The sequence below is a fragment of the Polypterus senegalus genome, chromosome 1 (assembly GCF_016835505.1).
Source record: "Polypterus senegalus isolate Bchr_013 chromosome 1, ASM1683550v1, whole genome shotgun sequence".
Taxonomy (NCBI): Eukaryota; Metazoa; Chordata; class Cladistia; order Polypteriformes; family Polypteridae; genus Polypterus; species Polypterus senegalus.
The window spans coordinates 80,996,241-81,012,706 of NC_053154.1; the positions used below are offsets into that span (position 1 = coordinate 80,996,241).

A 16,466-nucleotide genomic window follows, 5' to 3' on the forward strand; every position below is an offset into this window, starting at 1 on the left:
GGTCCGTGTGCAGAAGACATGTTCGTTTGGAAGCCATGGTGCAGAGAAAATTCTATAGTCGATATCGGGAACTTTCAGAAACATTGTGATGGAAAGCCAAGTGCGAACAAGGCTTATAGTGGTTCAGCTAAGTTCTTGGTTGCTAGTGGAAAAGGGAAATGTGTCATTTAAGTATCAACTACTTGAAGAAACCTCCTTAAATGGAGGGAGCAAGTCATTTCTAAGTAGTGAGCTAACCCTTTACTTTCTACCACTGTGCTACCCCACAGTATTCAGTAACAAATGCAGAAGGCAGTTGTGTGCCTGACACCTTATATCTCTTGATGCTTTTTTTAAATATTAATTTATTTGTTTGCTTTTTATACAAAACCGAATAACAAGTGGACCAAAGCTGTGGAAGACTGACTTATTGACAGTGCTCAATATGACATTTGTAATCGAGTGCTGCATATAGGGGAATATGGTAGAGGTGGGATGGGGGGAAGAAAAAAAAAAGCAAACAAGTAGCAAAAATTAGCATCACTGCGGGAATCCATCTGTTTTGCCTCAAGTAATCTGCACTTTTTTTTTTATGGTTTTATTTGCAGTTTGGAAATTTGGAGGTCTGACTTTCAATTGGAAAAATCCTGGACCCAGGTTGTCAGTTTCATTTTGATTCCTGGTGCAAAGTGGCAAAGTGACATGATTTGCTTGTGTGTGAACGTCAACACTGCATGACATCTACTGCTGTTGGCACTTCAGGCAAACCCCACTTGCTTTCTACCTCACCAAAGAAACAATCAGGAAGTAAGTACCAAGCTACATTATATTATGTAATATACATTCATTTTTTAGAGTCTAGAAAAAGAATTTAATCTTCCCCCTTTCACAGCCTGGCATTCCAAAGCTGTAGATTAGGGAATTTCACTGGTTACTTCACAGTGTTCCTCCCAAATACAAACAAACCAATAAAATGATAAATGGCTTTGCAGAGCAGCGGTGGGTGCTTCTACATAATGGTCAAGCATCCTCATTTTTATTCCTAACCTCATCAAGTGGCTACAGGTAAGTTATCTATAAATTTTCCCAGTGTAGGTGAGTGTGCCCTGCAGTGGACTGGTGCCCAGTTCACAGTTTGTTCCTGACATGTGCCCAGCTCTCCCAGAATGGGCTAAAGCTGCCCACTACACAGACCTGGGGCCTCATGTATAAATCATGCATTCACACAAAAATGTTGGCGTACGCCCGTTTTCCACGCTCGCATTGCAATGTATAAAAACTAAACTTGCCGTAAAGCCGTGCATATTTTCACACCAGCTAAATCCTTGGCATATGCAGGTTCCCCGCTTGGTTTTGCAAACTGGCAGCACCCAGCGTCAAAGCAGTGCTTTTGTCCCTTTCTTTTATAGATCCACTTCTCTGACGTGACTTTATTATATACACTGAGATTAACAGCATATTGTTTATTAGTTTAAGTCTTTTCACAGAATACTGAGCTTAAGGACAATTTATATTGATTTGCATATTCAAAGAGGTGTAATTCTGGGAGGAGTTTGGGGAGGGGCAGCAGGCGCATGCATGTGCGTTAATTTTCACACTGACCGGGATTTATGTAGTGGAAGAACGTGGAAGTTGGCGAATGCCAAGATTTATGCATCTGGATTTTTTTGTGTGTACACACATTTCCGCTTTTGTCTGTACGCCATGTTTTAGTGTGAATTCTATGCACTGCATTATGTATGAGGCCCCTTGATTTAGATGCTTTAAGAAATGTATGCACAGAAAAAAAATTGCATTTTTTGTACTTTAAATAATCCTTATGGGCCAGGACTTTGACGAGTTGTCCTTGGCCACAGTGTCAGCCCCTAGTCTTTATAGATCAGGTTTTATTGGTACATTTTGATGGACAGCAATTTGATGTTTTGCTAAAGACTTCTGACATTGACTGGTCCTCTCTCTGATACTTCAGTTTGGCTTTGATTACATCTTTGGCTCCCTCAGTGCTGATCTCATAGCGTACTTAGAACCACTGGTCTGCAGGGTTGTTGCTGATTTCAGCGGTCTGACAATGGTCCGGTGAAGGCTGGGATGCTTTGGTGATAGCCATTCTATGAAATTCACTCACTTTTGTGACTCCTTCAAAATCGCAATTGATCTTGTACTGGCTTCTCTAAGAAATGCCTTTGTTTTATGGCAGGGGCCTACCACATCTAGACAGTGAATTACAGTTGACTGTGAACCTCCCAGAAACTTTTATTCTCCATAGTTGCTGCTGCCTACAGCTTTTGTTTTACTCTCCTCCATTGTCAAATGTTCATGTTTCAGCAATTAATTAATAGACACTTATTGCTGGTCTCTGTTATGTTGACCAGTTTCAAACTACTTAGTTTCCTGTTTGTTAAAACAAATCCTTGCCTTTATGTGTACTTATTCTGTATTTAGTAATGTGTAAAATGTATACTTGCATTTTACCGGAGCACTGTACACAAAATAAACTGAACATGATGTTTTCATTTCTTTACTTCTGCACAGTGGACCACACTGAGATCTGGGGGATATTCAGTACCCCCATTTGAAATGTTTTTTTGTGCCATTCCACGGACGTCCGCTTCCTGGTGAACCGTACGGAGGGAGACAGGTCATTTATTCTTGATGTCCCTAAAATAGGTAATCCTTGAATTTCTTACATAGCATCCATCAACAAACTTTATGACTGGTTGAGGCAGAATCCTATAATCACTTGTAGTCACAAAGGGAATGAATACTTCTTTAATATTATGAATAACTTTTTTTTTCCTACTTTGTGTAGACTGCTGAAAGGTTTTGACATACAGTATTTCCTTTTGCTATGACAAGGTTGGGAAGAAATTTGTAATCTGCAGAGGTAAAAATCTTAATTTTATAGACAATCTGGGCCAACAAAATGAAAGAGTTTTGGGGCTCATTACTTCAATTCAAGACACTATACCAAATTACAGTTTGATGATATTACAATTATATACAAAAAAACCCCTAATTAATTTAAGAAATAAAGATAATTACAGGACTTTACAGATCTATGGCTATAATCAAGATACCCAGGAAAGATGTTTTATTTTGTTTTCGGTTAAAGAGATTGCAAACTAGACAATGGAGATTTATATCGGGTCATTAAGCTGCTCAACCTCGGTCCTGTCAGCAAACAGTACTGTGCAGTAAAGTCGCCCTTCTGTGAAGATGCTAATTGACTGGAATAAGATCTTGTCCTTTTTACACTAGAAGATAATTCAAATCAAACAAGTAATTACACATACAATATAATACACATAGTATATTCAGCAAATGTTGGGACATGTTAATTCCATTCATCTCTTTAGAGAAACACATTTCAAGAATATGAATAGGTCTCCCCCGATTTGGACACTATTACATGCAATAATAATACCATCACTCATCTTTGTAATTAATATTTTTGAGTGTAAGGCCCTAATACACCAAAAATTTGGTGACTTTTAACATAAGCATAAAGTTTATGGACAGCATGGAGCTATACTGGTATGTACTGCTCCATCATGAATCCAGCATGTTGGGTTTTATTCTGCGCCTGCTTGTTGCTCTTGTTTAGTTTAAAGTTTTCCTCCTACGTTGCCCAAGATGTGCATGTTGAGCTTAGTGCCAAACCCAGATGTTACCCTCTATGGGTGGATGTGTACATAGGTCCTGTGATAGACTGGCGGTTTGGAAACTCATGCCCCTCCTGCTCAAAATTTGATTGTGTTGGCATAAAAATGCTGTTATATCATCCCGTTTATTCTTCCTTGTGTAGCAGTTTTTCCCATTCAGTAATGCAGATCATTCAAGGAGGATAAATTTATTAAAGTGTTTGTATGTTTACTTTTCATTTAGTTGAAAGCAGTACACGTTACTGAGACTGGGGTATAATATGGGGCGTTTATATGAATTCTAACTTCTAAAAGATGCTGAGTGTCGTGTATCTCAAAGAATGTTCTGCACACGAGATTAAAAACAAATATATCATTACTGAATAGACAAACTGCAGTAAATTGATAGGATAGCCACAGATACTCACCACCTGACTTGGTATTTGAAAGTCCAAGAAGCATCATGTTAGGAAAGGGCATTTTCTAATAAAAATGTGGTAAGGCCAAAGCCCGGTAGCAGTAAAGCAGTTTAGCTGCTGTGATTCAGACAGAGGTCTGGGCCTTCAAAAGGCAAGTATGGAATAATAAATGGGCTTTGCAAAAATATTCTCAGCCAGGTCACTGCACACTCTGATATAGGTAACTATTATCGCCATTACTGTAAATCTGAGCTCAAGATAAGCCTGTACACATATTTAATGTCTGAGTAATTACGAGACTAGCCAATCTACATCCTGTGATAACAAGCTCTGGGTAGTGACTGGGAGAATGAGAAATACGAGTACAAGTGGCCAAAATTACTTTCTCATGCAGGGTTGCTGGGTTCATTCTCTGATATAGGACTGGGAGGACCTTGGTAGTAAACGTGATGCTTTTCCAGATTGAGTTATTATGGCTTGCTTGGGCAAATAGTTAGAATGCCACCCAAGGGTTGTATGGAGCACTGCTAAGTGGAGGAGCAGATTCCAAACATACTGCAGGGATTGTACCTCTTGGCAGCCCTGGCAGTATCTCTAATTCTCAGAAGTACCTTGAGGTTTATGCTAACTTCCTAAGCTGCCATGTTGCACCTGCAACCCTCATTAAAATGACTGGAGGGTAAACCATTCGTTAACTTAGTAATACATGATATCTGATAACGATGAACACACGTACTTCTTCAAACAGTTAATTTATAACTCCAACTTGAAGGCACTATTATTGAAAACCCGCTGCTAGAAAATGCCCTAGTCAGTGTGGCTCTCACCATAAAAGACAATCAAAGGAATAAGAAAAAATAAAACAAGAGTCTGAGTTTGAAATTCTCTTAATAATCAGATTGTTTCTGTCTTTTAGTCTTAGTTGTGCAGTGGATTAACAATAAAGTACTGCTGCTATTTCTGTAAGCTTTTAAAGATGCTCAAAGTCAAATCCCATCTAAATCCATTTTAGAAAACTGTGTTTTTGTAGGTTTCAGAAAAGCCATGACTTTCTTTTCATTCGTAAAAATAAATAAATGAAACAGCTAGAGTATAGCAATAAATATGGTGTATGTAATACGGTGCCTTTATAACAAGTAGAACTACAAAGGCATTAATTAACGGCTGTGCTTAGTTCTTTGGAGCATCATCAGCAACTGTATAAAATAGTAAAATATTTACATTGTCTACTGTTATGTTTCTTAATTTTGTGGTTTTTACTTTCTGTCTGGTCTGTAGGTTTGATCGGATTGTACGTAGTATGGGAGTGTAGCCCTATAATGGTATACTCTGTGACAACGTGAGTGTTTATACTGATGCCTACAGCTTTTTCAGTAAGAAGGAGCATTCATTTGCCACTATACGCAAAGTCAGGAATATTTGTAGGAATCAGTTTTATCATACAATCAAAATTCTGTTTGTGACTGAATAATTTGAACGTGGATGGTGTTCAGATTTGACTGATGCGCCCCTAAGTCTTTCCTTTTGTTTCACTGACCACTTATTTTAAATCTGCATTTGCATCTGCACAAGTGACCACAAACAATGCAAGCTGCTCATTCGGACCTTAGACAGAAATAATATGTGAGCTACCAGCCAGTGAGCTGACAATGGCAATTCACAACACAGCCCAAGGAGTACATCTTAATGCGTTTTTAAACACTTGTAATTGTTATCTGCTGTTCTCAATTGCCATCACTATATAAAAGAAAAAAAATCTAATATAGAAAAAAATGCTACAAATCCACAACCAGCCTTTCACTTTGGTGGTGTGTTACTGCCAATCTCATACATGAAGATTAGACCTGATTATCCTTATGATCTGTGCCTTACAAGTATTCGTATTTCGTTTGTTATTTAATAATATTCACAAATTACTGCTCCTACAGATATTTGGGCTGCTTGTGGCCATGATGATTTCATCTGACCATTGAGTCAGTCAGTCAGTCTGCTTCTCTCTAATAGCTTTTATAATTACTGCTGGATGACACATTTGAACCTTAAATCAGTTCACTCGTGACTGAATTGTAACACGTCTGGGCTGTTGATCTGGGATGCGATTGGCTACCAGCTCTTGTACCTGTAGAGCTCCTCCCCCAATGAAGCAAAAGGCAGGGCACACTGGGGCTGAGCAGTCCACTGGGCCCTCCCATAAGGGCCTCAGAGACACAGCATCGTAGAAGGAAACACGGCCCTTTTCAAAGTCTAAACACACTCCCAGACGAGGAGGCAACGGGACGGTCAAGCTGGGGGAAGAGTGAGTCGTGTGGTCCCTTGTATGCTGTAATCCAGCACTTGGACTTGTTGCATTGCTGGCTGAGTTACTACCTTGTGGCAAAAGTACTTTACCCATCCCCACTGTGAGAAAAGAAAATGGTGGTGGAGTGTCCATTGTAGCATCTTCAGCTCCACTGTCATGGCCACTGTCCGGGTCATACCTGTGAAAGATAGAAGATCATGTTTAAAACAATACTTTAGTCTTCAGAGAATTAACAAAAGTTTACATAAAGTTCTAGTTCAAGAGAGCATCTCTGATTAACAATTTAAAATGCTTCATTTTGTGCTAGTTTGGAGGTCCCTGTAAAGTGAGGCTAAAACCAACTGTACACTGTACTCTCCAAACCCTATACTCAATGTACACAATTCCAGTTCTATGTTGACCTCTGACCTTGTAACAGTAAAACCTAAAATGTTATAGTATTCAGGCAACTACAAACTGCAGGAAATTCTGCTTATTTCTGGCATTCCAAAATGTTTTTTCTTGTAACTTACTGTACTGTTTTTGTCTCTCTAAGCTGCTTCTCATTTTATCTGTAATCTCTTAAGTTGTCTCGATTTTATTTGTAACTGCGGGCTTTATCAGGTTCTCTGGGTCTGGCATGCCAATGTAAATTGTCACACAATGATCTACTGATTTTCTAACCCACTTAGCACTGGATATAAGGTAGGAACCAACTCTGGACAGGGTGCCACTCCATCGCAGCCCACACTCCTCCATACTCACATATTCTTAATTTAAAGTGGTCCATCATCTTAATCTTCAGTTCTTTAAGGTATGGACCACCCCACTGAAATAACTCCCATAATCACAGGCTGCAGACTTGGTATATCAAGGAAATTTTTAGATTTGCTGCCTGGTACAGGTTCACCCGCACTTCACGTCTGTGACTCCATTGTTGTAAGATATAAATCTTCTGAAACATCTTGAACAAAATGAATGACAAAACATTGGCTTGGGTCTATTTGTCAAAGGTGAGGACAGCCCTGAATGACTACCTGTCCCAGATCTGGTACAGTAAGTATTTCAAAATTGGTCAAGCTTTATTTTAAAATTTGCATTTGGCTGTTCTGCTAATCTTTGCTTCTATCAACAGTAGCAGTAACACTTAGAAGTAATAATGCTACTCGAACTGACCACCGTGGTCTCTACAAAAATCAGTGTTAGTTATCACATTTGTAGAACTATAACAAGAAGCACATTTAAACCTGAACTTTATTGCTAGCTCTGTTCTTTTTTTTTTTTTTTGAAAAAGTTGTATCCTCTCACTGTACTAAGAAAGACCAGGAAAACAACAAGATCTTCAACCATTAATTATCTTTTCAATTTTTCAGTGCCATGTGAGACAGCCGCCACCATGAACTTCAGAAACTGCAGTTATAGGTTGTCATCCCATTCCTACAGAAGGGCCTGGTGAAGCTGCTGGCTATTGACAGTCAGAAGGTCACATCTCCAGATGTTTTATTTTGTGGAAGGTGCACTTTGGTGGTAGAGGTAAGGAGAGAAGGAAGGCCGAGGCAGCACTGGCATATTGGAATTCTTTCGAACACATGTGACCATAGCAGCTGTGTGTAACCTGGCACTGTCTTACTGTAGGGGCAGGACATTATAAAATGTGAGCCTCTGACATATCACTTTGTTTGAAGGAAAGCAGCCCAGACTTTATCTGTCACTGTCCTTGTACTAATGTGGGCATTGTGTCTGCTGGCAGTTTCAGTAGCAGTATCTTAAACAATCTCTCATATGTAACAATATGATGTGTCGTTCATTTTCTGGTAAGTTCATTTGATTTCAGCCAGATCTTGGACAATCATCTGCCAATCTGCTGAAACCTTGCTTGCAATCTGGACACAATAGAGCAGCCTAATCCATAGTGTCTGGCAAAGCTGGAACATGACATGCTTGCTTGCAGCATGCCCAATGGCCCTCTCCCCTGATTTTAGTGTATTCAAAGCATTATGGGATGCACAGTAAACTACTAAGTGTGGACTTTGTTTTGCTCTGACGTAAGCGTGTAATGCTCTACCTGGACCTCATTCAGTAAAAATGTACCTAACCAGCTTTTGTGTGTCTAGCAACTAGAATTTTCTCATTCCAGGAAATGTTGTTTCTTTATAGCAGTATATTACTTGTTGGCCTGCAAATTATTAAATATTTTATATTATATTATTATGACTTTATCAAACTACACAACCCTTGGGTAATTTTGCTTGCAACCCTCTACTTTAGTATTGTAGTTGACATCATGTCCATCTGAAATGCTTAAGGAAATGATCTTACCGTGGGCTGGTGACATCCTGTGGCATGTGAAACCACTCTTGCAGCCGTGATTCCAGGCCAACACCTACTTTCACCAAATAAGAGCCTGGGTCCACAGAGCACGCCCAGTAGTGACGACCCTGTGTAACTGCTACATCCCCAATGAGGAGGTCAGAGGTTAAGTGGCAAGAAGTGAGGGCGCGCTCTGCTGCCTGCAGCAACGGGATTCCAGGAACACTGCGCACTGCTCGTTGGTCCTTGTTGAGGATCAGTCGGTCTCGATGAAAACCCCAGCGGCCATCCAAAAAGAAGTTCAACACTGGGAACCAAAGGACAGGTAGGCAAGGTGCAAGAGAAAGGTTAAGGAAGGGGGATCGATTTGATGGATACAGAGACCCAGGGCAGAAATGACCACATGGGAATGTGCATTGACAAACAGGAAATGCAAATGGTAAGTAAAAATCAAGGAACAGTAAAAGAAGGAGGGAATAATGAAGGACAGAAGGAGTCAGGAAGGGTAGGAAAAACACAAATAGATTACGAACCAAAACAGGAAAAAGCAGGTAGGGATAATCTGGCAGAAAAAAGGTTAGCAGCATTGGCCGCTGGAACAGTTCAGAGGAATAGGACAAGCAGCAGGCAAAGGAATAATATTTTTCTACAGGAAATCTTTTTTCTTGTACGAGTTAACATCCCACTTACAGCATTATAACTGTTAAACTGCATACATTTCATTCAGTGGTGTCTATTGCTCATTCTTGAGACAATGGACTGGATGCCATAGAAAAAAAATTTAAGGATGGGAAAGAGAGAGAGAGACTGAGTGAGAAAAGGAAAGAGAGAGGGATAGAAAGAGCTAGGAAAGTAACTGAAACAACTTTTGGGACATATTTTTCTGGCGAGGGTTACAAAGGGGTTACCATTTTAATTGGCAGCAAATTATTAGAGAGGCAGAGAAAGAGACAGAGAGAGAGGGGGGAAGAAAGAGAGAAAATGTCAAACACTTTGGAAGGGACATGAGGTATGTGAGTTCACTGAACATCACAGAAATTACACATCTTATTGGCCAATTACATGTACCAAGTATCACTGATATTGCATCTTTAGTTTATATTTGTTCTAGGTAATGTGTATTTCTTTTAGGTGTGCCTGTCTCTCTTTAACACTGTTCATATTTACCACTTACAGCTGCCTGTACAAGAACTTCAAGGTGGGTACGATGCCATTTGTAAGTTCTGCGTACTGTATTTACCTGGAGCTGGTGGAGTATGCAGGTAGATCTCCTCACTGTATTCTCCAAATCCGGCCTTGTTAAACCCTTTCACTCTAAGCACATATACACTGTCTATTTCCAGCCTATCGATTACAGCACTGGTGCCCGTCACTTCCTCTAGACGATGCCACAGACGAGGAACCTTTCCTCCACGAATCTCTGTGCGCCGGAACTCCACAGTGAAATGCCAGGCTGGAGCAGAGTCAACAGGCAGGCGCCAACACAGGAAGAGCTGATCATAAGCCATTGTACGTTGGGTGTCTATCACTGGTGCTAATGGAGCTGGGGGAATAAAAGAAAATCAACATTTACAGTTTGTATGTGACAGTTAGTAGCACTTCCGAGCCCTACCAAGTAAAAAGGGGAAGCTGACCTAGTGTGGATTGTCCCCTCAAACAATGCACTATATAGAGAATGGAATGATTAGTGATCCATTGAGTGGTTTAGTGGGACAGTCAGTGGTTCTCAGTCAGGTGCCTCTATCACATTTACATTTTTTTATATTTTGGAATTGTCTGCTATAGTTTCAGTATTAGAACAAGTGACACTAATGACATATATGACAACTACACAGAGCTAGAAGGAGGTTCTACACAGGCACTCACATTGTACAGAAAATCTTATCAATACCCCATAGACAATGTGATGTACTTCTACAGTAAACAAGAAAAAGTAGTCAACAGCAACGTTGACATATTTCTGTATTTCTCACTTGAAGTCTTCGTTTTCCTAGTGTACAATATATGTGACTGGGGTGCAAGTTGACACAGCTTTGAGCTTTGCATTCACAAGACATCTTGTCTGTTTTGGCTAGAACTAAAGTAATTATTGAGGAAACATACAGTGGCACATTCACCAACAGCTTTCAAAGTTCTGTGTGCAACGACCTCTGAAAAAGTTACAGTACCTTGCTGGCAATTTAACCATGTCCAAAATCTCTCTCATATATATATAATATAATATATATAATATCTCTCTCTCTCTCTCTCTCTCTCTCTCTATATATATATATATATATATATATATATATATATATATATATATATATATATATAAAAAAGTCAATTTGTGTGTGTGTGTATGTATTTTCCAGCATCACTTCCGAAAAGGCTGGAGTGATTTTCATGAAACTTACTACACATGTTCCTCATTGGTCGACTAAAAATACTGTAAGGTGAAATCAACCCTAAACCACCCCATTCTGGGTAGGGTGGGGAGTGATCTTGTGGTCTTGTATGCATGTTATCATTCAGTTGACGCTCGGAACGACCACCACAGGGCGAACTGAAGGTGACTGCCAGCATTCTTTATGTTTGAGCGCCACCGCACCCCTATTGCTTTTGACATTAGAGTTCGCCAGTTCCGAGTGTCAACTGGATGATAACATACATACAAGATCAAAAGACAACCACATTAGTGAGTCTTCATTGTTTGATTTTTAAAGTTGTGTGTGTGTGTTTTTTTTAAATTGTATATTTCTCAAATCGTGTGTGTGTGCGTGCGTGCGTGCGTGCGTGCGTGCCCTGGGGTGGACTGGCTCCCTGCCCAGGGTTTGTTTCTGCCTTGTGTTGGTTGGGATTGGCTCCAGCAGACCCCGTGACCCTGTAGTTAGGATATAGCGGGTTGAATAATGGATGGATTGATGGATATTTCTCAAACAAAAAAAAATAAAAACACTTTATTATCCTCCTGGGCAATGCTGGGTATTTCAGCTAGTACTCTATAAACAAATTATTTTTAAATCTATATTGCTATAACTAGTTTGGGTATAAAATATAAAGCTGGGCCATGAAATATTGAGCATCTGGTTACCAAATTTTAAATTGTATAATTGGAACCTTCACAGGTCAAACAGGACCATCTACGATGCAGCAGTGTATCAGAGAACATTTTTCAGTCACTGAACACCTTTGGGTAGCATGTCCATGGACTATGAAAACTACAGCCCCATAAAAAGCCATATGAGTATGGTGCTAGAATTCACATGAGTAAACTGCTGTATTGAAACTGACATTATTGTAGCTGGAACACTCTTTATTATACTCTTGACTCTACTAAATAATGTACAGGGTGTACCCATCTTGAAAAGTTTTCCCCCTCACATATACTAATGTGCCACAAACAGGAAGTTAATATCACCAACCATTCCCATTTTATTAAGGTGTATCCATATAAATAGCCCACCCTGTATAATGAGAAGGATATCTGAAAAGTAATATAGGTTGCTGCAGCTTTGAAATGTCAGATAATGTCAGATAAAATGAAACAAGCACATCTCTAACACGTCTTACTTAGTTTAATGTTCATGATACTAATACAGTTCTGGCATTCTGACTAAATAAAGTAGCTGTACCCAAACACTGTGATGCAATCTGATGGAAAGCCATGGTGGGAAATTAGTAAGGCCAGGTGTACAAATGATTAGGGTCGCGTAGCTGTTGCTCACACATTCTACATTACACAGCTGCCCACTGGCCGTGGCATTAAAAGTAATAACTAGACAAGGTCATATTAGGTGCTCTCAGGATACTTGAATGGTATGTTAGTCTGCCTCATATACCACAGCAGAAGTTGGTGTGGCACAATGCTGGCAACTAATGGTCGTTGAAGGGCTCTCAGAATGATCTGGAAGGCCCAGCATAATAAATCTGAATAGGTGGGTGATTCTGTAGTAGGCCATTACAGTGCTTATGTCAACCCTTCTACAGGGTTCTATGAGCATCAGAAATATGTTTCATGAACAACAACAAAAAAGCAAGTGGACACATAACTACTATTGATATTTCTTGCATCTTGGTAAAATCATACTCAAAATGGATTGATTTTATCATTCATATTTAGTAAATTAAATAACGGACAACCTGCAGGCAAAACTTGGGGGTTGGTGGCAAGATTGGCATTCCAGTCACTGTAAAAAACTCGCACTGTTTCATTCAATTTGAACTAATGTGGTGCTGAGGTGTCTCCTGTTACACAGCTACACTTGGGTCCTAATTTGGGATCCTGAGGTGGTTTGTCAAGTGGTAGATGTACCAGCTTTCCTCTGATGGATCAGCCTCTGTTTTTTTCTGCTGTGTGATGATGGTGCTGCTAGGATTGACTTTAAATATCTGTAAGCCTGAACTGAAATGAATAGATTTGAAAAATCGATGGACAGAAATACTGGATTACTAATGCAGGATAAATTAATATTATATTGTCCAGATAAATTTTAAACGTGCTGAGCACAGACCATCACAAATATCATATGTTTATATGCTTCTCATGGAATGGCATTTGATTGCTGAACTGCTTTACATCTATCCTTTGTATTGTTTATCCAGTTCAGGGTTACCAGAAGTCAGCGTCTATCCAATTGGGCGCATGCCATGAACCAAACGTAGTTGTAATCACACTGAGTTAATTCATATTAGCAAATTAACCGATCAAGCATACCATTGGAATAGAGCGGGAAAACGAGGGTATCAGGAGGAAACTCCCAACCATAGATAGGCAGACTAAGAAAATACACAAAAGCAGTGCATGGGCTAGGAGTCAAGCCAGGAACAGTGAGGCAGCAGGAGTGACTGTAAACTGACTGTACTGTACAAATGAGAACACAATAAAGCAATGAACAATAAAAAAAATACACAAAAAGAAAAATATGCCCTCACACTTGATGAAGCTTAAATTGCTTAGAAGCTTTAGTTCCTGACTGATGTCCAGCTGGAAGTGCCTAAAGGAAGGATCTGCTGCAGGAGAGAAGTTCTGAAGAGATTCTGTAGCTTTTAACATCCTGAAAAAAATAGGAGATAAATGAATCCCTTTTTGGAGATTTAATTCAAAGACAGAGAGAAAATATGGCTAAGAAACTTAGACAAGCTGCAGTAGAAAAAGTTTATTGATCAGACTGATGTAAAGAGGCTCCGTGAGTTTCTACATTCTCATACAAGAGCCTAATAAGGTTACATTTCTGGAAATGATTGCATAACAATACCACAACTACGTAGGAGCAATCGTGTGTTTGAACATAGCATTCATGAGTAGCACACAAATTCATGAATAATTAACCACTCAGAGTCTCTTCAAAAAGCTGTTCTCCCAGTTACCCCCCTCTAGGTGTCTCTGTCATTTGACATGTGAATTGTGAACTTTTCCAGTAAGACTACATAGAAGGTATGCAGTACACCTTTAAGCACTGAATCTGCTGGCTCTACAAGTTCAAATACCCTAAATCAGGGGTCTCCAACCTTTTTTCCCCTGAGTGCTACTTTTACAAAATGGAAATGGCCGAGAGCTACTCATGTTTTGTAACGTTTGTTCTCATAGCTTATTTCAACCCAAACAAGCTGAATTAACTTGTTTTGTCTGAAAATTTACAAAATGTTAGTGTCCACGACTCACATTTTGCATTAAAACATCACAAAAAATATTTAGTTCACCTGCAAGTGCATTTTGTATGTCTGTATGCATTTTCTAGTGTATCTCAAACTATTGAATTAAAACATTAATACTGTCAAAACAAAACAATGCAATTACAAATACACAGATATGACTTATTCATTTTTCATTTTGTTACATGTCACTGTTTCACTTCACAAGATTATTCACATGTCCAGTTGCATGTGTGATGTGTTTTTTAGTTCGTGAGATGACTGGCACTGCATGGAGTCAACAATGGACGTGTATGATGGAGTGTAGCCACTGAAGTTCACTCTTATGGAGTCATTTAAATGTTCATCTGTCAGTCTTGTTCTGAACTTTGATTTCATGACATTCATGTAAGGAAAGGCAAACTCACAGAGGTATGTAGACCCAAACAAAGCAGACATTTTCAGGGCTGCTTGGTGAAGATTCTAATAAGTTATCTGGCTCTACTGAGCTCCAGAAATGCTGACAATGCTGTTGAGACTTTGCCTGCACATTATTTTGAAGGTTTACTAATATATAATATATAAAATCCAATGTCTGTCTGTGTGCTTTTCACGAGAGAACTACTTAACAGATTTAGATCTGTTTTTTTTTTTTTTTAATTTGCTTGAACATTCTGGTTGATTTTGCGACTTCCCTCATTTCGCTATGCATCATAGTTCACTTGCAGTACGGATTTATTTGTGCAAATCCGAGAAACACAGCAGGCCAAGCAAAGGAGCCTTCCTCACTCACTGCCAGCTTCGGGGTGTGTTCCTTAACTCCGCTTAGCTAGCAAACAAGAGAACGATTGAATTCAACTTTGTTTGTTATTTAAAATAAAGTGTTACTTCGGTCTTGATAAGTTTGAGTCCGGATATTCTCTTAAGTGTATGCCACATTGAAAAGACAGATTGCAATTCAGATTGTGGATCGTGATTTTGTGTTAAAAGGATTGTGATATGATTTTTTGGAAAGATTGCCCACCCCTAATTTGACTAATCAAGTTTTCAAATTTATGTAGGATTCATTAACCCTTTGGCGAGCTACCGGTAGCTCACGAGCGACGTGTTGGAGACCCCTGTTCTAAATAGTTGTAGGCACACACTCAACATCTTTGTGTGTGCAACTTGAAATTGCATTGAGGCAACATTCTCATTCATTGATCCATCTGTACTGCTTTTTCGGTTAGGAAAAGGAAACCCCAGAGAAACAGAAAGTCATCTCTTGGGAAAATAAAAAGTTTAAGCAGGTTTGAGAAAAGGTGGATAACAGTAGTAGTAACAGCAGCATCAGCAGTGGTAGTAGTAATATTAATAACGGTAACAATAGGGCAGCATAATGGCACAGTGAATCTAGCGACCCAGGTTCAAATGCCACACCTGCTTGCTGTCTGTCTGGAGTCTGCACATTCTTCCTATTCAATCTGCGATAGTTTAACTGGCACTTCCAAATAGGCCTTCAGTGGGTATGTGCAAAAGTGGGCACTGTGAGCAAACTGGTGCCCTGTTAAGGGCTAATTCTTACCTGGCGCTCAGTGCTGCCAGCTTAATAAATTGTATTAGGTTTTTTGGAAAATATTACCTAATAATGATAGTTATGAATGATAAGCTTGCTTGAAAAGCTTCATTTAGGAGTGAAGCCAGGATGCTGTTCTTTACGCAACAAGTTGTGGGAGTCTAGAAAAACTATTAAGTCATCCAGTTGAATAAGAAACCTTGACAGTCTTCAAGAAATATGCTCACACATTTTTATATATATATATATTATATATATATATACCTGTATAGTATTTTTACCTTGGTTTTTAAAAGCACTGATTTTTTCTAACTCTTCTTTTACTATGGACACGTATTTACTTTATAATAATTTCTTCCTGTTTTAAGTGCACTTTTTTGTCAGTTATAATCTGATATGTATAGCAATGGATGTATTCTCCAATTGATTCTGTATTCTTACCAATACACTTTGGAGTTCCTTTATTTTTATTTGTCTTAATTTGTTGTGCACCTTGAAGAAAACAATATTTGGCAATGCTTGTACTCTGATGTGAAGAAATCAAGAAATGTTTAAAAAATTATGTTGGAAACAGCATTGCAAATGGGTGGCGCATTGGGTAGCGCTGCTGCCTCTCTGTTAAGAGACCCGGGTTCGCTTCCCGGGTCCTCCCTGCGTGGAGTTTGCATGTT

The 16,466-nt window shown here is 39.2% G+C and overlaps 1 protein-coding gene across 3 annotated transcripts in view; it reads right to left on the reverse strand.

Annotated features, from left to right (window-relative positions):
- Positions 1-2,638: 2,638 nt before the first annotated feature.
- The window catches only part of trim46a (tripartite motif containing 46a), a 64,312-nt gene continuing 50,484 nt past the window's right edge, over positions 2,639-16,466 (reverse strand). For 2 of the 3 annotated variants that reach the window (XM_039751971.1, XM_039751972.1), the window contains exons 7-10: positions 13,542-13,663; positions 9,868-10,170; positions 8,637-8,934; positions 2,639-6,516 (exon numbers count right to left, since the gene is read on the reverse strand). In XM_039751971.1, coding sequence (XP_039607905.1) covers positions 6,084-6,516; positions 8,637-8,934; positions 9,868-10,170; positions 13,542-13,663 — 1,156 coding nt within the window. In that variant the 3' untranslated portion in view covers positions 2,639-6,083. The other variant, XM_039751975.1, reaches the window with a different exon arrangement.